Source organism: Marmota marmota, unplaced genomic scaffold (genome assembly GCF_001458135.2).
Source record: "Marmota marmota marmota unplaced genomic scaffold, marMar, whole genome shotgun sequence".
Taxonomy (NCBI): Eukaryota; Metazoa; Chordata; class Mammalia; order Rodentia; family Sciuridae; genus Marmota; species Marmota marmota.
Window position 1 is genome coordinate 6585029 of NW_025999982.1, and position 27087 is coordinate 6612115.

General features: G+C 35.9%; 1 protein-coding gene across 4 annotated transcripts in view; it reads right to left on the minus strand.

Moving 5' to 3' along the window:
- Btbd9 (BTB domain containing 9) overlaps window positions 1-27087 on the minus strand; it is a 403587-nt gene that overhangs the window by 368494 nt on the left and 8006 nt on the right. Inside the window, exons 1-2 of one of the 4 annotated variants that reach the window (XM_048805235.1) lie at window positions 25461-25507; window positions 3210-3421 (exon numbers count right to left, since the gene is read on the minus strand). In XM_048805235.1, the coding sequence (XP_048661192.1) occupies window positions 3210-3394 (185 nt within the window). In that variant the 5' untranslated portion in view covers window positions 3395-3421; window positions 25461-25507. Of the gene's footprint in view, window positions 1-2542; window positions 2611-3209; window positions 3422-3589; window positions 3698-25460; window positions 25508-27087 lie in introns of those variants that run through there. The other 3 variants (XM_015487348.2, XM_048805237.1, XM_048805236.1) reach the window with 3 other exon arrangements.

Genomic DNA, 27087 nt, shown 5'->3' on the forward strand with positions numbered 1-27087 from the left:
TTGTTTAATGGCACAAAGATCCAGGTGAAAAAATGAAAAGTAATATTTTAAATGATTTGTTAAAGCAAGAAGAATTTAAAAGCCATTTGAATTAATTTCATAAACAACTGAACTAATGAGTTATCCTGAGAGCTTAAGATTAAATAGGAAATTGGAAGTCATCCTTTAAGAAGAACAATGAAATCAATATAAAGATGCTAAAAATCAATAGGCAGTTTAAAAACTAAATCTCTATACGAAAAGATGTAACCAGATCAAATTAAAAACAACAATCAGATGTGATTCTCCCCTGTCAGACTGGTAGAAATTAGAAAGCTGGTTAATATCCAGAGCTTCGAAAGCAATAAGAAGGTTCTTTCCTGCACTGCTTTGAGAGTATATAAAAATGGGCCTCCATTTTCAGAAAGTAATTTAGTAATTGAAATCTGAAATGTGTATACCATTCAAGTCAGTAATCTCTCTCTCAAGACTCAACTATAGAGAAATAACACAGTAAAGGTAAATACAAAAGAATATATACTGAAACAATGGGGAAACCTCAATAGGAACATGGTTGAATATGGCTGAAAAATGATGACATAACATTCTATGCAGCCATTACAAAGACCAATGGAGACTGATAAGTACTGTCTTGGAAAGATCTATCTTGGTTCTCTCCCAAGATATAGCGGACAAGTAAGGAAGGTTCCATGCTTACTGTGAAAAGTTACTCTTGTATAGTTAGGTTGTCCTTACCTGGGAATTGATAGGCTTTTGTGACAGCGGTTAGGCCTCTCCTGACTGCTGATAGTTTGGTTTATTTTGCACAAGAATAGTTTTCAATGAGAATCTACCCAAGAAAGTCTTGGTAACAGCTCTGAGTTTAGCCAATGAGTCATCAAATATTACAAAGGTTCGATATTCAGAGAGACATTAAGAAAAAGTGAGGGAAGTACACTGCATTCACTCAATATGACCTCCCAATTTCTAAAAAGTATTTGAGTTTAAGAATATACTGATAACCCCAAAGATACCCACAGTTAGTTCCAATTATTTTTGAATACTGTAAACTGCAAGGTATACATATTCAAAAATATTAAACATAAAGCTGAAAAATTCTGACTTAATGAAGAGTAGACCTTTTTTTCTCCCCCCACTGGGGATTGAACCCAGAGACACTTAACCACTGAGCCACACTCCCAGACCTTTTTTTTATATTTTATTTAGAGACAGGGTCTCCCTAAGTTGCTCAGGTCCTTGCAAAATTGCTGAGGCTGGCTTTAAACTTGAGATCCTTCTGCCTCAGCCTCCCTAGCTGCTGGGATTATAGGTGTGTGCCATGATGCCCGGCAGGAGGAGACTCTTAAAAAACACTTTAATAGGGACTGGGGCTATAGCTCAGTGGTAGAGCGCTGGCCTAGTATGCATGAGGCACTGGTTTCGATCCTCAGCATCATATAAAAATAAACAAATAAAGTAAAGGCATTCTGTCCATCTACAACTACAAAAAAAATTAAAAAAAAAAAAAACACTTTAATAGTAGTAAGTGGACCAAAAGTAAGAAAACTTAAAGATACACAAAAGGAAAAATGTGCAGAGGTCAGAGGCTGATAACAAATAATGACCTGGTCAAGGTCAGATGAGTTGGCTAAGGTATCAAGGAAACTGAAAAGGAGAATGTTAACAGGAATCTGTAACAAAACTCCTCCCGTCTTTTCTAAGCTCCTGATTTCATCTATAGTAGTATTTTATTTGAACAAGATGGAAGTGTTGAAAATGTTCATAAGGGACTCTAGCAGTTCTAGCTAGAACACATATTTCCAAGAGACACACTTTATTACAACATGTGTGAATCTGGGTGTTGCTGTTTTGCCATCTTAGTTTGTCTTATGCAAAACAGTTAACCCTCAGCAGTTGGGAGAGGCCTAAGCACCTTCACAATTGCTGTCACAAGAGTCTGTCAATTCCCAGTAAAGGACAAGTTAACTGTATAAAAGGGAACTTTTCACAGTAAATATGGAACCTTCCTTACTCACCTCCTGTACCTCAGGAAAGAGTCAAGACAGACCTTATAAAAGCTAATGTGCCATTTTCGCTAGAAGGCAACTAAAATTTTAGAGGCATGGGCCTCTCTCCATTTTTAGATCAGCTTCTTAGGAAAAATCTATAATTCTATGGACCATTTGTTATTTGTAAATAAATAAGGTCCATTATCAGAGATACATTATCACTCAGTCAATAATTCAGAGACAATTCCCTTATAACTAATATAAGTAAAATGAAGGGTAATTAAGAGATCAGTATAATCTGAAAATAAAGGATCTCATAATAAACAATAGCTGTATTTATGTGGGATTTTTACATTAATTAAGTATATATTTTGTTTAGTCTTAGTTCTAATATAACTATGAAACTTAGTCTCCATCCCTATTTGTTTCTTTTAACTGAGTTTAAAAGTTTACTCATCTTACAGATCTCTCAAGTTACCTACAGGTCCTAGGCCTCAGCAGCCCGAATCCAAGAGGCATACATGTTCATTAGCAGGTTGGAAGCTGAGTATTACCTAAATTACAAGAAGTCTATCTGCCAATCAGTGATGTGAAAGGCATACAATCCAAAATTAAAGGAATTCTGTTTAAAAAAAAAAGTTCATTTACTGTTTTGAATATAAAATTGCAGAAATACAGACTACAATGAAATCATCTATATCCTTTTGTATTTTGCATGAATATTATTCAGGTTCACTAAATTATTTTATAATTCTATTAATTTGAAAATCAAATAAAAATTATATAAACACCTAACTCCTGCTGTGTGCAGGTCCCAGTAGAGAAGCTAAGGCCACTAGCATTGTTCTTATACACTATTGGTCACAAATGTTAAAGCAAAAATGCATGTACATATTTGAATACAATAAATGTCATCCCATGTAGTGGGGGAAAAAGACTCAGTCTAAGAAATATTCTTCAGATCTTAAAAAATAGTCAGTGGGTACTGTCTGGCCTGGGAAGCCTTCAAACTCCTTAACTCTAAGATGGTTCCTAAAGGAAAAGGTGATTCTAAAAACTAATAATAATTTTAAAAAGTCTACCAAGATGAAATTCTTAGAGAGGCTGAATTAAAAGTTTGCTACAATTTGCTAGTTTGCTTAGGTGCATATTTTTCAGAGTAGAAAATACCAGTGTTTTCTACACACAACTTAAATTTTCAAAAAAACATTACACACTTACCGAAAATATTGGCATCTGGCTGCTAAAATTACCCTGTGGGCAGGAAAACGTTTCTTTTCCACGACAAATGTGACATCACCATATTCTTCCCCAATCAACAAGGCACCGATGTGCTCAGACAAAATGTGCACATGATCAATTTCCCCCACTGCAGTAAAGGGGCGAAGAGGGTGGCTGTTACTCATCTTGTAGAACAGACGGTAGTCACTGATCTAGCACACAAAGAAGGGGTAAGAGTTAGCATGGAAGACAGTGCACTCAGAAAGCCACCTGATAACACAACTAAGCAAAAGTTCAAAGTGCTCAAAAAATTAACATGAGAGAGCACTCATCAATGGTTGCTTTATTAACTGATTTATTCTGAGAAACACTCAACCTACTTTCAGGCCTTGTCACAGTGGAAAAGCAAAATGCCAGGATCTTCAAACATTCAGGCAATTAAAACCATCACATTCTAGAAAACTGAGCCAAGTACAGGTCCCACATTCCTTATTGTACCCGCAGGAAAAAGAAAAAAAAAATCAACATTATTTTACATACATTTATTTGTATGGTTTAGCATAACTATACCCAGATACACCCAGGCATAGATCTAGGCCTCAATTAACAAACAGAATAAATAAAATTATCAGATTTCACAGAAGATACTTTGGTGTAAAACCATCTTAAATACTCTCCAAAAAGTAATCTTCTGGAATCACAAAAATAACTTGACATTAATGAAAGTCTACAGTAGCATCCAAGCCCCTCCCAAAAAAGAAGAACTCCAGAATTTTTCTCAAGACTATAATTTCCGGGCTGGGGTTGTGGCTCAGTGGTAGAGCTCTTGCTTTGCAGATGTGAGGCCCTGGGTTCAATCCCCAGCACCACATAAAAGTAAATAAATAAAATAAAGGTATTGTGTCCATCTACAACTAAAAAAAATAAAAAATAAAGACTAATTTCCATCTCAATCTTGTAGCTCTGATGATTAGGTTACTAGTGTTTACCAGAACCTCACTACATTTTATTTCACTTATAGGCACTTCCTTGCTTTTATACGCAATGTCTTTCTACAAAGTAACTGAAAATCAAAGGTTATAGGTTGATGAATAGTTTTACATGTTAGAAAGGGGATTTATGATTTTAGAAAGCTAAAAATACTTATATTTTAAGCCCCTAATGTATTTGCAGGTACTTCTCTTCCATTATTATATGGAGACTTTACTAGCATTCAGTGCCCCCAGTGGAGAGAGATCTGGTTGCCCAGAGGTGACTCAGCTACTCCTCTGTTGCACCAGACACTAGGGGAATTGAGCCGGATATGTTTTCCCCAGTGGCCATCTATACCTTCATGAACTCTCTACTTGGACCAGAATCAAGGCTTTAAAACTTCCATATCCAGATCCATTATTTGCAAGGTAAAAACAGCCTTTCTGTCCTACAACTACAATGAAGAGCTTCACAGACCAAGTTCCTGAAGCTACCTACTATCACACGCCTGCCCCCAACAAAGGAATCAACAGCAAGGACTGTGATGCAGGAGAACAGGGAAGGACCAGCTAGCAAAGAGACATCCACTCAGGTAAGTGAGAGAGCTCCTGGTCTCCTTATAATAGGTAGGAACATCAGAGGACTAGCAGCATCCTCCTGTTATTGCCAGGAAAAATCCCTCTCCTTCCAGTGCAGCCTCAAAACTGAAATGTCTCTAAGTCACTTGTGTATGAAGGACCAAATTCAGCTTCAAAGACTCTGTTTAGGAGCATAGCAGGTAATGTGTGCTACCGTAGTCTAATGTGTAAGACAACGGCCCAATAAGAAGGAGGGCAAACTTTCTGCAAAGGATCAGATAGAAAGTATTTTAGGTTTTGTTCACTATACAGCCTTTGTCACAACCATACGACTCTGCCACGGGAGCCTAAATGCAGCCATAGACAACAAATAGCCTCACAGAACAAGGCTGTTTCAGTAAAACTATTTATTAGAAAAAAAAAGAACTGGAGAGCTGGGGTCATAGCTCAGTGATAAAGTGCTCGCCCCACTTGTGGAAGGCACTGGGTTCGATCATCAGCACCACATAAAAATAAAATAAAGGTATTGTGTCCACCTACAACTAAAATTTAAAAAAAAAAAAAAAAAAAACCTTAGAAAGCTAGGGCACTGCGGCACACACATGTAATCCCAAGTGGTTTAGGAGGCTAAGGCAAGGAGGATCGAAAGTTCAAAGCCAGCCGTCAGCAACTTGTGNAAAAAAAAAAAAAAAAAGACCTGGATTTGGTCAACAGGCCATTTTGCCAATCCCTCCCTCCCTAATGTGTGATCAAGAACTGACTATGCTCTAGACAAAGGATCAGATGAGGTTTTTTTTCATTTTTTCTGCTGGGTTACCCAACTGATGTTCAAAATAACATGTTCATTTCTTATGTTAGCTAGGAAATTCTGAAAGCTACTAGAAACTCACTCCAGAATCCTATTCTTGTTACCAGGACTGCTCACATTACTATCCATTATTCCGATGAAGGTACAAACACGGTCTGGGTGAAAGGATGCAATGCATAGTCCTAGTGAACACACTCTGGTATGAATCTCTTAACATTTTGTCTAGGTCATGGCCAAGACTCAAATTATTGACAGAATAACTCTTGCCAAACAATGATTGATTTTTGGTTAACTAGCTCAAAAGGGAAATTTATAATTCTTCAACTGATATATCATAAACATTAATAGTACATATGTAAATATCTATCTTAATAGGTTTCTCCAGCTCTTCACTTCTCAATACATATAATTTCATTTGCTAAATTTACATTTTAATTATGTTTTTTCAAGTGGAGACATAAAGAGAATATTGCTGGGTATGGAAAAATAGCCACTTAGTGTGGAATAAACAGAATTTTTATTAGCAAATAGAAATAATTTTAATTAGACCAGTGATTCTCAGTGAGTTGCCACACATAGCAACTATATGGGGAACTTAAAAAGAGGGGGGAAAAATGCTCGAGTCCCATCCCTGAGAGATTCTTATTGAATGAGTCTGGAATGGAGCCCAGGCATTGGAATCATCACTCTGAAGTGATTCTAATGAGCAGGCTGGAGAAGAGCCACTGATTTAAACAGTTGTTGTAGGTACACACTATGGTTTGGATGTTGTTTTTCCCCGGGGGCCCATGTGTTGGAGGGTTGGTCCTGAGGATGATGGTGGTGGGAGTGATATGTAACCTTTAAGAGGTGGGGCCTAGTGGGAAGTCCTTGGGTCACTGAGGGCATTGCCCTGGGACAGGACTAAAGTAGTTCTGAAGAGACCAATAGACAGTTCTCTCTAGAGGACTGCTATAAAAAGAACAAGCCTGGAATCACCTAGCAGCTCTCTGGCTTCCCTGTTTCAAGATGTGATTTCTTTTGTCAACATGCATTCTCAACAACGTTGGCATGAGGTCCTCAGCCAAAGCCAGTGCTATACCCTTGAACCTCTAAAACTGTGAGCTAAACAAACCTCTCTCCTTTATAGTGAGCCTGCTTCAGATAATTATAGTAATGCAAAGGTGGCTATTATAGTTTACATCCCTTAGACCACAAGTTCACAAAATATCCACCGAGAAATTCATTTAGGATATAATTCTATTATGAATATTATTTACAAAGGTTGTTGAGAGCCACAGCCGAAGGGGCCCCAGCAAACTTCCAGCTGCCAGCAAACTTCCAGCTCCCGGCTGATGATTGGCTCACACCGGCCCCAGCAACATCTAGCTGATTGGCTCCTCTGTGGTGATGCTCATTGGGCTGTTTCCCTGCCCTTTCAGACCACAGAGCTGCTCATTGGGGGACTTTTTTGGCTCCGCCCACATGACCCAGCCAATTGGCCTCAAGAGCAGGAGGATTGTGGGATTGTGGTGGGGAGAGGCTTGTGGAAAGCCGGTGGTGGCAGTTGAGGCTCTGAGGATTTTTCCTGAGAGGCTGTTTTGTTTGGTGTGAGTGGTTCTAAAAATAAAGTTAGTTTCTTTTGACAAGTGGCTCCTGATTGTGCCCAGCCAGACTGCGGCATTGATGTATTGTATTATTTACAAAGGGGTAAATGATGCTAACAAAGTTATCAATTCGTGGCTTAAATGGAAAAAGTTGGGCTAGCTTATTTACAACCTGGTAGTTGGGGTCTACCTGCTTTTACACATGAACTTTCTTAAATGCATATTTTTTGAAACCACACATGAATAAAGTTAATTTTTAAGCCACAAATTGTTTTGATAAGCATTCGAATTGGAAAAAATATTTTTTCAACTTTTTAAAATTTTTTTATGTTTATTTAATTTTATTCTTATGTGGTGCTAAGGATTAAACCTAGTGCCTCACGTGTGTGAGGCAAGCACTCTACCACTGAGCTACAGCCCCAGCCCCTGGAAAAATATTTTTAAAGTCTAAAAAGTGAAACTGTATTGACTTACTTCTTCAGTTTTATAAGTTATTCTGCCATTACTTATACATGTGACCTTTGACAAACATTTTAACTTCTATGAGACTATTTTCACACCTGTAATGGCATAGATTTAGAAGATAGTTTTTTAAGTTACATTTTATAACTCTGCCACATTGCCTTTTAATTTGTTTTAGCTTGGATATAAAATCAGGATAATTAAGCTATAAAACCAGAATATAACATGAGAATCAAAATTTATGTGGAGGAATGGAAATTTCGAAAAGTTCATACAAATACATTATTATTGGGATAGATAGTCCCCAAAATGGCTGCTTTCAATTCTCTTCCCTTCCCTATACAAACATACCATCTGCCTACTGAGAAGTGGATTCCATTTCCATTCTCCCTGAATCTTGGATGGTCCTGGGATCACAGAAGTGAGGTTCCAGGACTGTGCCTTGAGAAAGTTGGGCAGCTTCTGCTTTTGCCCATTGAGAATCCTGAGTTACCTTGATCATGTGGAGAAGTCAGATGGAAAATGAGAGGCCTTGATACTGCCCAAGGAAGAACCGAAGAACCAAAGAACCCTGGGTGAAATGAAAACCAAGTCCCCAGACATATGATCCCAGTCAAGTCATTACAACCTGCTCACTGTCATCAGAGCCCCTCTAGTCAAGGGCATAGATACGTGAGGATGTTCTACCTTCAGCAGACATCATGTGGTACAGACACACACCAACCCAGCTGGGCCCTATTCAAATTCCTGATCCACAAAACTGTATTAAATATAAAATCATTATCCACTTAAGCCATTAATTTTAGAAAGCTTTAAATTACGTAGCAATAGTTAAAGAATTATTATGTGAAAAGTATTTCATTTACTTTATGAATACTGCAATTGTAGAAATTTCAAAATTGGTACACAAGAAGCTTAAGAGTCAGCTTTATCACCTATATAGAGGGAAGAAAACAAAACAAAACTCCAAGGTACATCATCAAAGAATAATTTGTAACTGAAATTAGTTTTTTGTGTTCATTCATTTTAAATATTTATTGAGAGAAGAAACCTGAGACACCATTAAGAAAGACACATGCTTTACAGAGAGGTAGATAATGCCACTGGGACTGGCTCTGAACTTCCACTATGATGTATGGGTTTTTTTTTTATTATTATGCAATGTGAAATATTGAGATTTCTTCTCAAACATTCAGGCATCTTATCACCTATACTAGATGCATAAATCTTTATCTGGAGGAAGAAATGGCAAATTAGAGGAATCCACAATATTATAGCAGATCTCCAAGACTGAATTAAAACAACAGTTTGCAGCGGCATATTGAGGTAGGAAGGCTGTAGAAAAAACAGCTGTAGGCATCTCAGAGAGCTAGCAACCAAGCAAAAACCAAACTGGATGCCAGAATAGGAAGAAAATTAATAAAAGGAATGCAAAGTGGCAGGCAAGGAGCATGGTGGCTCAATGGGAGAAGGAAAGAGATAAAGAAAGCCACATTATACTGCTAAAGGGAATAATTCAGTAAGAAAATATAACAATAGTAAATAACTATGCCCCAAATGTCAGAGCACCTAACCACATAAAACAAACACTACTCAACATAAAGGCTCAGACAAACCCCAGTACAATAATACTGGGTGATTTTAACAGTTCTCTCACTAATAGATAAGTCATCCAGACATAAAACAAGTAAAGACACTTCATACTAAAAAAATCACTTTCATCTCAGCTGCTTGTGGAATTTTCTCCAAAACAGACCATGAAGTAAGTCAGCAAATACATGAAGTCTTGGAAAATATTTTTAATTATACATGTTTATATTTGTATTAAAAATATACAATTGTATTCATATATATGTACATATATGAATTCCTTGACTGTTGCCAAATCATAATGGAATGAAATTATATTTCAACAAGAAAAACTACAGAAACACACAGAGACTTAACAATGCACTGTTGAATAATGAATGGGCCACAAAAGAAAGCAAGGGAGACATTTTAAAATTCTTAAGACTCAAACAAGATTAGAGATATAACATCCAGAATCTCTGACACTATAAAGATGGTGCTAAGAGGAACGTTTATAGCTGTGAGTGCCTACATATAAAAATCAGAGATCCCAAAAAAATAACCTAATAATACACTGCAAGGTCCTAGGAAAACACACACACACACACCCACACACACACACTTCCAAAACTAGTAGAAGGAAGGGCAAAAAGGACCGGGACCAAAACCTAATGCCCAGACAACAGCTTTGCCCAGGGGGAGGGGAAGACCCAGAGAAGGGGAACTGAGGGGTCCCTTAAAAATGGACACTAATCACCACAATGGGCTCCAAACCACCATCTCCTGGTGGTAGAAACCTTTCGCTCCTGTCAGGCCCACAGGCACACACCAACAAATCCACGGGCCTATCGAGTCATGGACAGGCAAGTTATGTTGCCCAAGGACATAGCCAAACTGGTACCTAAGACCCACTGATATCTGAATATGAATGGAGCAATCTTGGCATTCAGCAGTCAGGGATGGTTCATTATATGATCCACGAACCAGAACCTCACATCTTGCTGTTCCCGCGGCCACTACCCAAGAAGCCAAAGAAGTGAAGCTGGCGAGCCACTTTTCAGCCTCGAGCTTTACACAGCTGTCCTTACTTTCTGACATCTTTCTGGTAACATGATTATGTTGCCTTCTTGTTTTCCACTTTGATATTTAAAGGATTTCAATACCCTGTTTGAATGTGATGGTAACTGCTTTGCCTGTGGAATAGAGCCACTGCCGCCCTGCCAATGAGTGCTCTGTGGACCACAGAGCCTTAGCTGGGTGTGACCCCAGGAGCCACAGGGTGCTCTGTATCCAGCTGAACACACCTGGCAGATGGAGGGAGCATCTGGGAATCAGAGCACAGCTGTTATAGGGATTGTGTGAACTTGCTCTTTTTGGTTTTTTCCTACTGGGTGTTGTATGTACTATGACTTATGGATTCATATCTTAATGTATTAGAAATTTTCCATTTTATTGGAGAAATCTGTTCCATGTTAAAAGCCTTGATTAAAGAAGTTTTTATAATCTAAAAAAAATAGTAGAAGGAAGAAAATAATTAAGATCAGAGCAGAAATAAATGAAATAGAGAATGAAAAATATAAAGGATCAGTGTAACAAAGAGGTTTTTTTTTTAAAAAGATAAAGACTGCTAAAACCCTTAGCCAAACTAACCAAAAGAAATAGAAACCCCAAATTAATAAAACTAAAAATGAAAGAGGAGATATCACAGTCATCAGTGAAATCCAGAGGATCAGTAGTATCTATTTTGAAAACATATTCCATATTCCAAAAAATTGGAACAAATTTCTAGACACATACAACCTATCAAAATTGAACCAAGAGGATGTAGAAAACCTAAACAGACCAATAACAAGGAAAAACATTGAAGCAGTAATAAAATCTCCCCACAAAGAAAAGCCCAGACCCAGATGGATTCGCAGCTGGACCCCACCAGACCTTTAATGAAGAACTAATGCCAAGTGCTCCTCAAATCATTCCATAAAATAGAAAAAGGGGACACTTCTAAATTCATTTTATAAAGCGAGTACCACCCGATACCAAAACCAGATAAGAACATATCAAGAAAAGGAAACTACAGACCAATATCCCAGATGAACAGATGCAAAACTCCTTAATAAAACTATTAGCAAATCCACCCATGCTTGTATAATTATATCAAAATGGAATCTACTGACATGTACAATTAAAAAGAACCAATGAAAAAAACAGCAAATCCTATTCAACAGCACACTAACAGGATTGTACATCAAGATCAAGTTGGTTTCATTCCAAGGATGCAAGGATGGCTCAACAGGTGCAAATGAACAAATGTAACTCACAAAATAAATAAAATTAACAACAAAATATCCATGATCATATCAACAGGTGCAGAAAAGCCTTTGGCAAAATTCCAAAAAAAAAAAAAAAGAACACTGAAGAAACTAGGGACAGAAGGAGCTTAACTCAACATCATGAAGACTATATACAAGAAACCCAAAGCTGATCTCATATTGAATAAGTAAAAACTGAAAGCATTTTCTCCAAAAATCAGAAACAAGACAAGAATGAACACTCTCAACACTCCTATTCAATACAGTACTTGAAATTTTAGGCAGGGCAATTAGGCAACTGGAGGAAATAAAAGGAATACAAATAAGAAAGGAAGAATTCAAACTATCACTGCAGATTATGATCCTATATCGAGAAGATTAAAAAACTCCACCAGAGGGGTTTTTCCTGCTGCCAGGTCCACTCCTGCATTGTAAGAGTTCTCTCTTCTCCTCTCACTTAAATAAATCCTACTCTATTTACTCTTGCCTTAAAAAAAAAAAAAATCCACCATAGGACATCTAGAACTGATAAACACATTCAGCAAAGTATCAGGACACAAAGCCAGCACACAAAAATCAATAGCTTTTATTTAAACCAATAATGAATTCACTGAAAAAGAAATCAGGAAAACACTTCCATTCCAATAGTTTCAAAAAATGAAATGCCTAGGAATAAATCTATCCAATGAGGTGAAAGACCTCTATAATAAAAATTATTGAACGCTGAAGAAAGAAAATTAAAGATGACACTAGAAGATGGGAAGCTTTCCCATGTTCTTGGATAGGCAGGATTGATATTGCTAAAATGGCCAAATTACCAAAAGTGACCTACAGATCCCATGCAATCCCCATCAAAATACCAATGATACTCTTCATAGAGCTACAAAAAAGTCCTAAAATTCATATGGAAGAATTTAAAACCCAGAAAATCAAAGCAACTCTGAGCAAAAGGAGCCATGCTGGAGGTAAAAATACCCGATTTCAAATTATACTACAGAGCTATAGAAACAAAAAGAGCATAGTACTGGTACAAAAACAGATGTAGGGACCAATGTAACAGAAGGCACAGAGACAACCCACACAGGCACAGCAATGAGAAAGACTCAAAAAACATGTTGGAGAAAAGATAACCTTTCCAACAATTGGTGCTGGGAAAACTGGACATCCATATTGTAGAAGAATGAAACTAGAACCCTATTTCTTACCCTGCACAAAAACCAATTCTAAGTGGATCAAAGATCTAGGAATTAGACCAGAAATACTATACCTGCTAGAAGAAAAACAGAGTAGACACTCCAGCATATTGGCACTGGTACCAACTTCCTTAATAAGACTCCTGAAGCTCAAAAAATAAAATAAAAAAAAATCAACAAGTGAGATGACATCAAATTGAAAAGCTTCTGAACTATAAAGGAAAGAAGAGCATGAAGAGAGAGCCTATCGAATGGGAGAGAATCTTTGTCAGCTACTTCCAACAAGAGATTAATACCCAGAATATATAAAGAACTCAAAAAACTTATCACAAAAAAACCCAATCAATAAATTGGAAAATGATCTAATCAGACATTTCTCAAATAAATAAATAAACATGGCCAACAAAATAAACGAAAAAAAAAATGTTCAACAACTTTAGCAATTAGGGAAATGCAAATCAAAACTATAATGAGATTTCACCCCACTCCAATCAGAATAGCAACCACCAAGAACACAAATAACAATAATTCCTGGTGAGGATGTGGGGGAAAAGGTATACTTATACATTGTTGGTAGGACTGAAAATTAGCATAACCACTTCAGAGAGCAGTATTCTAGCTCAGGAGAAAATCTTCCATGAGACTGAAAACTGTATAGAAGTTTTACTTTACATACAAAGACACAACCTACAATGAGAAACTGAGCAGTACTCATTCCTTCACTTTTCTTTAATGTCACATTTCTCATCCCTTTTTCTAAGAGTGGGATTTGTATGGTTTGAAAGGTAGCTGAACTTCGTGTGATAAAAGAACTTCAGGTACTATAAAAAGTCTCAAAGGATACTCAATCTTCTTTAAAGCATCTTCAGGTTAAAAGCTTAAAGGAGGGGTGGGGTGTAGGTCAGTGGCAGAATGTTTGCCTAGGATGTGTGAGGCACTGTGTTTGATCCTTAGCACAGCATAAAAATAAACAAATAGAGGCTAGAGCGGTAGCTCAGTGGTAGAGCACTTGCCTTGCACATGTGAGGCACCGAGTTAGAGATCCTCAGCACTGTAAGAAAATAAAGATATTGTATCCATCTACAACTAAAAAACATTTTTTAAATAAAACAAATCAAGGCATGTTGTCCATATACAACTACAAATTTAAAAAAAAGATTAAAGGAGAAAAAAATATAATTAGATCTGTAAAAGTTTAAATACCTTTGTAAATATTATCAACTTTATAAAATGTTTTGACCGGGAATAAAAGTTTACTTCATTAATTTGATACACACATACATATAGCCTAAAAGATGTAAGCTTTAGGTTAATAAAAGACAAGAAACATTGAGATATGACTACTCTTATCACTATTAAGATTTTTTAGGAACAAAAGATAATGCAATTAACCAAATCAAACATAAACAGATGAGGAAACAAAGGGGCAAAGAGTCATTATTTGTAGATGATAACTGCCTCATGAAAAAAACCATAGGAATCAACCAAAAAATATTAAAGAAAATAAGGGAAGTTCACTAAGATGACCACATCAAATAACTATATGAAAATATATAATATTGTTCCATGCAAAATAAACCAGCTAGAAAATATAAGTAAAATAATTCATAATTTATAACTATTAAATACATGCAACATCTAGGAATACATTCACAGGACATGTAAAGGAAATATAAAACTCTACTACAGGTTCTACCAGTCCTTTAAAGAACTAATGTCAAGGCTCCTCAAATTATTCCATGAAATAGAAAGGGAATGAACACTTCCAAATTCACATTCATACCAAAACCAGATAAGGATACATCAAGGAAATAAACTACAGATAAATATCCCTGATGAACTTATATGCAAAATTCTTGATCCAATAATAGCAATTTGTGTTTAACAACATATTAAGAATATTGTCACTGGGCATGGTGGTGCCAGCACTCAGGAGGTTGAGGCAGGAGGATCAGAGTTTAAAGCCAGCCTCAGCAACTTAGCAAGGCCCTAAGCCACTTAGTGAGACCCTGTCTGCAAATAAAAAGAATTAAAAGGGCTGGGGGTGTGGCTCAGTGGTTAAGGTGTCCTAGGTTCAATCCCTAGTACCAAAAAAAAGAGAGAGAGAGAGAGAATATTGTACGTTATGATCAAATGAGTTTTATCCCGAGGATATAAGGATAATTTAACATATGCAAATCAATAAATGTAATTAATCACATAAATAGAATTAAAGACAAAAATCACCTAGTCATCTCAGTAGATACAGACAAAATTTCAGCACCCATTCCTAACAAAAACACTGAAGAAACTAGGGATAGAAGGAACCTACCTCAACATCACAAAGGCTACATATCTGAAAAACCCAAAGCCAACAACAAAGTGAACAGGGAAAAACTGAAAGCATTTCCTTTAAAATCTGGAAAAAGACAAGGATGCCCAATCTTACCACTCCTATTTGTTTAATATAGCACTAGAAATTCTAGCCAAAGCAATTAAGCAAGAAAAGGAAATGGATAAAAAGTAGGAAAGAAAGAAGTAAAACCATCACTGTTTTCAAATGATATGATGATCTTATACTTAACAAGATCCAAAAAGCTCCACCAAGGGGCTGGGATTGTGGCTCAGCGGTAGAGTGCTCACTTAGCACAGGCGGGATCCGGGTTCGATCCTCAGCACCATATTAAAAAAATAAAGGCATTGTGTTTTGTGTGTCCATCAACACCTAAAAAATAAATATTTTAAAAAAAAAAAAGCTCTTCACCGAAATGGTAAAGTTAGTAAATTCAGCAATGTAACAGGTTACAAAATCAGCATAGAAAAATCAATAGCTTTCCTATATACCAATAATGAATCTGCTGACTAAAAAATCAGGCTGACAATCCTATTCACAAAGGTCTCAAATAAAATACCTAGGAATAAATCTAACCAAGGAGATGAAAGCCCTCTACAGTGAAAACTATAGAACACTGAAAAAAGAAACTAAAGATGACATTAGAAGATGGAAAGACCTCCCATGTTCATGGATAGGCAGAATGAATATTGTTTAAATGACCATACTATCAAAAGCCATATACAGATTCAGTGCAACTCCTATCAAAATACCAATGACATTCTTCACAGAACTGGGGGGAAAAAAAAAAAAAAAACAGTGCTAAAATGAACTCATTTGAACAAAAAGCCCTGAATAGCCAAAGCAATTCTAAGCCAAAAAAGCAATGCTGGAGGCATCATAATACCTGACCTCAAATTTTTCGACAGAGCTATAGTAATAAAAACTGCATGGTACTGGCATAAAAACAGAAACATACACCAATAGTACAAAATAAAAGATACAGAGACAAACCAACTCGGATTAAATCATTTGATTCCTGACAAAGGTGCCAGAAACTTTGGAGAAAAAGACAGCCTTTTTAACAAAGGAAAACTGATTATCATATGTAGAAGAAATGAGACGAGACCTTTGTCTCTCACGCTGAACAAAAGGGGATCAAAGACTTAGGAATTAGACTAGAAACTGTGCAACTCCTAGAAGAAAACATAGGATCAACACTCCAGCACACAGACAGAGGCAATGACTTTCTCAATCAAACCCCAAAAGCTCAGGAAATAATGCCAAGAGTTAACAAATGAAATGACATCAAATTTAAAAGCTTCTGTGCAGCAAAAGAAACAATTAAGAATGTGAAGACAGAACTTATAGAATGGGAGAGAAATCTTTGCTAGCTACTCTTCTGACAGAGGAATAATATCCAGAATAGATAAAACGTAAGAAAAATAATAATCAGTGGCAAATGAACTAAACAGACACTTCTCAAAAGAAGAAATATATTTTAAAATGTTCAACATTATAGCAGTTAGGGAAATGCAAATCAAAACTACACTGAGATTTCATCTTACTCTAGCCAGAATGGCAAACATCAAGAATAGAAAGAGGGCTGGGGTTGTAGCCCAGTGATAAAGTGCTTGCCTAGCATGTGTGAGGCACTGGGTTCAATCCTTAGCACCACATAAAAATAAACAAATTAATTTTTTTAAAGCGCACTTAAAAAAAGAATACAAACAATAATAAATCCTGGAGAGGATGCAGATAAAAAGGAACACTTTTAAACTGTTGGTACGACTGAAATTAGTACAACCACTTTGGAAATCGGTTCCTCAAAAGACTAGGAATGGGGCTGGGCTGTAGCTTAGTGGCAGAGCACTTGGCTAGCATGTGTAAGGCACTGGGTTTAATCCTGGGCACTACATAAAACAAAATAAAATAAAGGCATGCTGTCCATCCACCATATGACCCAGTTATACCACTCCTCAGTATTTATCCTACATAATTCAACATACCCATGTTTATAGCAGCACAATTCATAATAGCCAAATTATGGAACCAGTCTAGGCGTCCATCAATAAATGAATGGATAAAGAAAATGTGATATGCACACATAATGGAGTTTTATTTGATCATAAAGAAAAATGAAATTTTGTCATTTGCAGGAAAATGGATGGAATTTGAGACCATTGTGTTAAGCAAAATAAGCCAATCTCAAGGGTCATGTTTTCTCTCATATATGGAAGCTAGAGAGGAAAAAGAAAAAGGCAGGCAGGTAGAGGATGAAAAGTCAAAGAAAAGGAATGGGGTGAGGATTGGGGGAAAGGAAATACTGGGGAATGCTATTGGCCAAATTATATTGTTATATTGTGTGCATGCAGGAATGTATAACAACAAATCCTGTCATTACATATGATTATAATGTATCAATTAAAAATATGGGAAAAATAACCAACCTAAAGTGGAGGTGCAGGCTCTACTGAAGAATTTAAGAAAAATAAATAAGGAAACATACATTGTTTTGGAATAAAAAGACTCAATATCATAAAGAGATCAATCATTCTTAAATCACCACATGAAAAACGGATACTTGATGTTTTATTATACTTTATATTGTGAACAAAAATGTTATTGTAATGAATCTCTAGAAAATGAAATTCAACAAAATGCCTTTGGTCGTGATACACAGTTTTAAAAAATACCTGTTCAAGCTAAAAACTTAAGAGAATTTTTTTTTAATACTTTTAGTTATGGATGGATACAATGCCTTTATTTGTTTATTTTTATGTGGTGCTGAGGATTGAGCCCAGTGCCTCACACATGCTAGGCAAGCACTTTACCACTGAGCTACAACCCTATCCCTAAGAATTTTGTATTTATTAATAAGTTTGCAGGTTTTTCTGTTTGTAGTGCTGGAAAACTGAACACAGGGCTTCATGAATGGCAAGCAAGTGCTGTAACACTGAGCTACATCCACCCTTATCAAGAAGTATTCTAAAATGAAGAGAAACAAAATTCTAATTAATCCAGGAATTAAAAATAATCTTAAGGCTAAAGCTCTAGCTCAGTAGTGGAGCACTTGCCTCGCATGTGTGAGGCACTGGGGTTCAATCCTTAGCACCACATAAAAATAAATAAAGACATTCTGTCCAAAATAATAATAATAATCTAGGGCAAAATCACAAAAGAATTTTTAAAGTTAACTGACATAAGAGAGTTCAAATGAAAGAACAAATATGTGAGTTGGAATATATTCTGAAAAAAGAAAAAAAAACAAAGAAAGGGCCAGCTTACTAGACTAAAAAAAAAAAATTGTAAATCAGAGCAAAACAATGTCACATTAGAAGGACAGCTCCTGAGAACATATTAGTCTGAAATAAACAAACATATATGAAGGAATTTGTCATTTATATAAATGTAGCTTTTCAATTCAATGGGAGAAAAATATGGATTTATTTTTTAAAAATGTTGACTGGCTCTCTTCCAAAAATAACCTGGATATTCACACAAGAGTGCAAAATTTAAAAAACATGAATGTCAGCATCAGCACTTTCTGTAAACAAAAAAAAAAGAAAGAAAGAAAGAAAAAACCCCCTTAATGTCCATTTAAAGGAAATGGTCAAATAATGATACATCAATATAGTGAAATATTATGAATAATTAAAAATAAATTTAGAATAAAGTTAGATATATGACCTTGAAAAAATCTTAAATATATGTATTTACATGCAAAAAACATACTAAGAAATTATTTTACTATAGTAAACTCTTATTCTATTTAAACAAATCAAATATAATATAAATTGAGTGTGGTGGCACATGCCTGTAATCCCAGTTATTTCAGGAGATGGAGGCAAAAAGATTCTGAGTTCAAGGCCAGCCTAGGCAACATAGTAAAACCTGTCTCATAAAATAAAAAATAAAATATAGACACTGAAAATGCAGAAATATATATATTAAGTTGTTAATAAGGGGTAATTCAATAGATTGAGGTTGTAGAAAAATTTTATATAGTGTGCCATTTGTTTCCATGATGTTTTAAACGGTTTATAATAATTATGTTATATTTGTAATAAAACTAGAAACAAATGTTTCAATAAGTTTGGCTGTTAAAATTACAAAATAAATTGGCTGATGTAACAGAGAACAAGTGTTTTAATTTGCCACAACCAGTAGTACCTGATTTAGTGACTAAGACAGAAATGACAAACAGAGGGACTATATATTACAGATAAAAATTAATTACAACTTGAAGGCAAGGACAAAAAATTCATTACACTAACACAGCCCCTCCTCCCCCAAAAAGGTCCATTACACTAAGACAGGTATAACAGATACCTAGGTAGCACGTCCTTCTAAGAAGGACAGTATCTGATCTATCCCAATTTAAGATTTTCACCTAAGAGATTTCAAACTGACTTTTTCCAGATCTAAGGTGGAATTTTCTAACAAGCAAAGAGTTCTGAGATTTACTCTTGTTACAGTCCTGAAGTCTAAACTTGCTTATAGCTACAAGATAAGGCAAGGGTAATGTGTTCCCTTCAAACTGTCCCTGCAAGGTGGGCGGAAAGAATAAGAGGTCAGGGAAACAAAGACTTAGTATAAGAGAGGACAGAAATATATCCACCACCAGAAAATGGTACCTTTCATGGTATCACATACAATTATTAGTTGGAGGTACAATAAGACCTCATATGTTTTTATTTACCAGGAATAATAAAGAAACTACATTATTTTTCTTGATTAATTCATTTTAATTGATTCAAATGCACCAAACATTTAAAAAATTACTAAAGAAGCAGTACTTAAATCCTGAGGGTTACTGCCTGTTTATTATGCAATTAGAAACTCATACCCATTTGTTCTAACCAAAATAATAAACAATGTCCGTCGATAAAGTGAGAGCACCATATGTAGCTCATACACTGCAATGTCATAACTGCCTGCTGGGGAGGAGAAAACCAAGTTGACCCAAACATCAATTTCTTTACTTGAGGCTCACTTTCAACAGAACCATTTACAAACTTTACCATAACAAGAGCTAACTACATTTTTCAGAATTAAAGCTTATTCTCCAGGGTTTAATCAGGAAATGCTTGACGAACAGAGTTCCACAAGGTGGAGATGCCAATGAGTCCTTGAATGCTGCTGTTTGAATCTCCCCTGGGAAGCCCTCTCCACCCCGCACTTTTCCTGACTGAAAGGCCTTTATGGGGGAAAGGACCTTCTGCTCTTTAATTGCAAAATATAAATGATCTTTCTCTTGAGAGAAGAGATGGCATTTACAAGCATATGGTTTAGCAATTTCTTTCTGCTCTTGGTACCCATGTGGTGTGTAATTTGAAGTAGTATTCCTTAAACTTTAAATTAATATCGCTTGGGGAGATAAATGAAGTCCTGTCTGCATTTTAAACACTCTTTAAAAAAAATCACATATCACTATCTCATGGGAAGGGCACTCCACTTCTTTTGATATATACTCTGTGCTTGTCATCCAAGCGTATAAATAAAGAGGTGAAGACTGACCATACTGGCAGGCGTAACCTTGATTCTGATATTCTGTAAACTTGGAGAAGAGAACTCTCACCAGGGCAGTAAACTGCTACAGTGAGGCATGACTGAGATTCACATGACAGGATTCCTGATAACTTTTTCTCTGGGAAAGACAAAGTCACATCCAGTCCAGCTTCGAAGTCTTGTCATTCTGTTTTTGTTTTTTAATTATTATTTTTTTTAGCTATAGATGGACACATACCTTTATTTATTTTTGATGTGGTGCTGAGGATTGAACCCAGCATGTGCCTCACACATGCTAGGCAAGTGCTAGCACTGAGCCACAACCCAGCCCCATTCTGTGATTTTTATATGCTTGTAAGTAAGTGTTTATAGATATGTTCAGCTTTAACACTAAGAAACTGCCTCATAACAAAACTATATGACAAAATTATTTTATTGAGAGGACATGCAACTCCATGTGCCAATTACTACCTTGATTCTCTACTTCTTTGCCAAGGACAAACTAGTTTCTGAATATGCATGTAAGTCATTTGATAAGAGATTTATTGAAGGCTGGGGATACAGCTCAGTTGGTAGAGTGCTTGCCTCACATGCATAAGGCCCTGGGTTCAATCCCCAATACCAAAAATAAATAAATAAACAACAAAGACCAGCTCAAATCTTACTTCTTCCAAAGAGTTCTGTAAATCAGACCACATGTTTTATCTTTTCNAAAAAAAAAAAAAAAAAAAAAAAAAACAGTTTATTGAACTCTCTTTTTAATACAGGCCCAGTGAGAGGTGACAGAAAAACAAAGATTAACAAAACCTCTGTGAGGTTTCCCTGGGAAAGGCAGTATTAGATGACAAAGAATGTCAATGCTAGAAGTCAACTATTTCCACAAATATCATACAAAAATAACCACAAAGATGCTAAATACAATATTTATGAGTTATATATCAGCAAATCATATTCTTGTATCAGAATAAGAATTAATATTCAAATAATTGGCTACTGGTTCTCCAAAACTGGGTGCTCAGTTCCCAGGGACAGCACAATACATAAGGATTTGGGAAGAAAATATTAACACTTCTCTTGATATTTATTTTTAATCTACAAAAATGACCAAAAATATCAAGCTTTACTAACATTTAATATGTGGGTGGACACTGCCTCCCTCCTGTGATCAACATGTCAAAAACAGCCGTTTGGGGCTGGGGTTATGGCTCAGTGGTAGAGTGCTTGCCTAGCACACGAGGCACTGGGTTCGATTCTCAGCACCACAATCAAATAAATAAAATAAAGGTCCATCAACAACTAAAAAATATTTTTAAAAAACAGCTGATTGGGGGCTGGGGATGTGGCTCAAGCAGTAGCACGCTCGCCTGGCATGCGTGCGGCCCGGGTTCCATCCTCAGCACCACATACAGACAAAGATGTTGTGTCCGCCAAATACTAAAAAATAAATATTAAAAAAATTCTCTCTCTCTCTCCCTCTTTCTCACTCTTTAAAAAAAAAAAACAACAGCTGATTGTCTCATAAGATAAACAGGTATCTTAAGAATGGGAATTCCACAAAGAGGCAGGCCTGAGGCAGTGCTCTTCCTTGTTTATGGGGAGTACTAAGTTTACATGTGCCTACTTCAGTGAATTTTCCAAACGTGGTCTAGTTTTAATTAAATTGCTGCTCACAAAATGACAAATGAATTAAGAAAGTTCCTATAAGGGCTGTGGTTGTAGCTCAGTGGTAGAGTGTTTGCCTCAAATATGTGAGACACTGAGCTCGATCCTCAGCACCACATAAAAATATAGATATTGTGTCTATCAACAATTAAAAAATAATTTTTTTAAAAAAGGGTTCCTACAAGAAGACAACTGATTGAAGGCAATATAACACTCCTATCACAGGTAAATAAGAAAACAGCAACACGACAACTCTACTCCTAAGTAATCAGATTTTACAAAATGACACCAAAATTTGAATAACCAAGAAGATCATTTGAAACATAAACCATAATTATCAATGAACCTGAACCTGCAAACAAATGACATTAAAATATTTGCTGAATAACTATTTGTTGACTGTTTTAACCTGAAACAAGCTTAAACAAAATTACAATCTGCTAGTAAATTAACCATCTTGTAGTAGGGACATAGAAAGTACTTCTCACTTAATAAAAATGGCTAAGGGCTGGGATGTAACTCTGTAGTGGAGCACCTGCCCAGCATGTGAAAACATGAAAGCCCTGGGTTGGACTCCCCAGGACCACAAAACTGTAGTTCCAGCTACTTAGGAAACTGAGGTGGGTAGATAGCTTGAGACCAGAGTTCAAAGTGAGTCTGAGTCACACAGCACATAGTGACACCACATATCAAAATAATAATTAATAATAATAAATAATAATAATAATAAAGAATGCTTCTATCTGTTAAGGCAGTCCTAAGCACTTTTTTAAAAAAATATTTTTTAGTGTTAATGGACCTTTGTTTTATTCATTTATTTATATGTGGTGTTAAGAATTGAACCCAGTGCCTCACACATGTGAGGCAAGCACTCTACCACTGAGCCACAACCCCAGCCCCTCTAAGCACTTTTCATATATCATCTTATTTAATATTCAAAGAACTGTATTAAGTGGATACTTTTTAATTTCCCACTTTACAGATAGGAAATTGAGTTACACACAAGATTAAGTTAACTTCTCCAAGGACACAATCAATAGAGAATTCAAAAACCAAGGTCTGTCAAAGTCCTGAACTTACAAGACGTCTGCTATAGTGAAGGAAAGAAATGATCTGACACTGACAGACCCTCCAGGCAGCAGTTCTTGAATCTTAACATACCCTATTCAAACCAAGTAAAATACATTCCATTGGTCTAACAATGAAGGGCCATTTTTCAGGCCTTCTTTTGAGGGATTACATATCTATTTGTCTTACTAATATAAGAATATTTCATATTCAAAGTGCAATGTAGAGTCACTAAAAAATTACAGAACAAGCACTGGGGCTGTAGCTCAGTGGTAGAGCACTTGCTTCACATGGATTTGATCCTCAGCACCACATGAAAATAAATAAATATATTTTTTAAAAGTTACAGAACAAGAATGCTATTGATACAAATATGCATCAAAATACACTACTGGGTTAACTGAGCAACCTAAAACTAAATTTCATGATGAGAAGGCTAAACAGTAACTTACAAGAAAAAAACAATAGAAACAACTGGAAAACTCAATTTGACATATGCTGATGATATGTCTTTCCAGAAATGTAAAATAACTCTAACCCATGCATGTTCGTGACATGTGTTGCTACACATTGCATGGAAGCCAGACTTAGAATAATCAGTATCCTTCATAAACTCTGTATTATGCTAATGTGAGTTTATGAATGCCACAATTTGCATACCCTTAGTGCTTCATTTGATTAGTTATTAGTAGGCTGCCAAAGGATATATATAAATGAGAGACTTTGAGTTTGCCTGTTATTTGCCAATATTTTTTATCAGGGCCCATCAGTGGCTTTGGACCATCTTTGGAAAATGTTCTTTCAAACTAGGCAATGCTCCAGGCTTGCTTTGGCAATGTAACTAATTCTGTGGTGTCTAGGAGAAGGGACTGCTTTATTATTCAATTACAAAATATCTAAGACTCCCAAGGCAAAAAAAGAAAAATAAAGGCACAATTTCTAATCCACAGTATTATTTTTATTTTCTATTCAATTCAAGCCTCAGTCTCTCAGGGCCCAATCTCTAATTAAAGCAACCTTTCCCAAGTACCTGCAAACATACAAACAAAAGCATTCAAATAGGGCATTCCTGAACAAAGTAAATATCAAATGACCCAAATGAGCTTCACCCTACTGTAGGTTTTTTTGAATTTTTTATTCTTTTTAGTTATACATGACAGTAGAATGTATTTTGATATGTCATACATACATATTATGGGTTAAAGTTTCCCCCAAATACAGAAGCTTGCTGTTTCTTTCTCCCTACCAAGTACATTCTTCAATTTATGCTTCAGAAAGGGGTCAGGTACAAAGACTTAAGAGATTTTCCTAACCCAAGTTCTGAAAGCTTACCCAAGACCTATCTCACCCGGTCATCAACCCTCCTAAGTTGCAGCTCTCACTTGCTCCACGTGTGACTTTGTATAAGGCAGTCCTCCAGAAGGTGAAAGGCAAGCCACAGGCTGAACTCTATGAGTAGCTCATTCATACATCTCGGTTTTACATAACTATTCTTTTTTGTACTCAGCTGTACTGGTCCCAAGTCCGCTGAAAACTACATGAACAGTACGCTGACAGCAAAAAATATATGCACTTAGAGCCAAAACAACAATGAAAAATCATGATAGGTGCAGAGGTTATTAGTTGTAATAATATTTGAAAATACAGGACAAGCCACTTCCATTTAATTTCTTCAGTGGCAACTTACAGGTCTACAATATTCTTGCCCAGATTTAAATGATATATTTTCTGAATTAATAGATGTTATTATAGCATGAACTCCCATTAAAGCAGTGGAATCATCAATTGCAGCAATCTAATTTCTTTGTAGCAAAGCTACTGTGAACATCTGCATTACTGTCTGTATAAAGGAAACTGGCTTTTCATTTGTAGAATGTTATAAAAACCTTCTACTATGCATGCTTTGACTACAGTTTGTTAAACATCTTGGCTATTTTCTGTGAAACTAAAAAAAAAAGGTTAACTGAAAAATTAGTTCAAACTACAATCTTGATTTATAAGTTTATTTGTGCCATTCTAGAACAAAATGCAAAGAAAATATTCACAAATCATATTAGTCTTTGTTCTTTTTCTCCTAAATAATCTCTTCCTCTTTAGTTTCATGAGGCCTATCTTTATTCTAACATACCATTCTCTACCACAATAAAAAAAACAATAGACAAAACAGAGGAGAAAGTATTCCCAGGGGGCTGGAGATGTGGCTCAAGCGGTAGCGCACTCACCTGGCATGGTGCGGCCCGGGTTCGATCCTCAACACCACATACAAAGATGTTGTGTCCGCCAAAAACTAAAAAATAAATATTAAAAATTTCTCTCTCTCTCAAAAAAGAAAAGAAAAAAGAAAGAAAGTATTCCCAGGTAGTCTAGAAGTTATTATTTAAAACTACAGCCACTGACTAACAAAAAATAAGGGGTCACTGAGTCAACCAAGAACTCTTCCCAAATCCAAATCTATAGTGCTTTCATAAGAATAAGGGAACAAACAAGCTCAAATCAATTACCTGCATTTTAGAAAAGTTCATGTCTGGGACTGGGGTTGTATCTCAGTGGTACAGCACTTGCCTAGCAAGTCTGAGGCACAGGGTTTGATCCTCAGCACTACATAAATACATAAACTAAAGGTATTGTGTCCATCTACAACTAAAAATATTTTTTAAAAAAAGTTTACGTGCAAAAACTCCATGTCTCTTAAGATTAGCAAAATGGTTTTTTTCTATAAAACTGTTACTCTTTCATGTTTCAAACTTAATCTTACTCCCAAACTTCCATAGTCCCCATGAATAAGCAAATACGTGATCTTCCTTTCACCTTTTCTGGTGCATATATATATATATTTCACTTAATACTGTGGGACAATAAAGCCCATAAAAAGGGGAAGAATAATGTATTTTTTTTCCTACTGTTTTGGAACAAAAACTCTAAAGGATAGGGGATGGGTCGTCTGTATTCTGTGCACTAATCCCCCCAAGACATTATTGAATAATTGATGAGCTTATGATTAGACTGCTGCTCTCAGTTTTGAACAACATTCATGGACCAAACTTAATTCACATCTAATATTGAATTCTATCTCCTTTATTGTGAACAAAATATGCAACAAGGCTGATCTGTTTCTTAGAATTTCATCAGTTGATTCTTTACCTTAAGTCATAATCTTGATATGTGACCAGCTCAGCTACAGCACCAAGTTGGAATGCCACTGACACAGATTCTCAGAGCCCATCAAAAGACAAGACTAGGGCCATGCCTTTGGAAGAGTGCCTACAATGAAGGCACCTTAGGAATAAATATATTGACACAGAAGAAGAGCAACTATTTATACTGTCTAAGCAGAATTTCCTTTGAATGTCATTTCTTAAAAGAAAAAGTAAACTGTGGTTAATAAATTTTTTAAATGTTAAGTTGGACTTCATTTCACTGAAATGGCATCACATTATTTGACAAACATAAAACCATCAAGTGTAGTAAAAATTCTGTAATAGACAAATGCCTGTTGTTTATTTCATTCTCAGAGTTTATAAACGAAGATGCATATGTTTTATTTGAAATGGTGGAATCTGATGATGATGAAAACAAAATTCATAAAAACATTCTCTTTACTGTACCCATGAGTAAATCTAAAGTAACCCATACACCCTGTGGATAAGGTGGCTTTTTAAAGATGAATGAAGGATGCTCCATGCAGACAACATGGCAAGGGCAGGAGACTTAGTAACACAAAGCGAAAAATGTGAGACTTAAAAGGATGTTTGTTTTCAGTAAAAACAGAAAAGAAAGGAACAGATAAACACTGGTGGAACCTTGTGATATAAAATGTGTCTAAATCAAGATGTTTTTCAAGGAAACAAA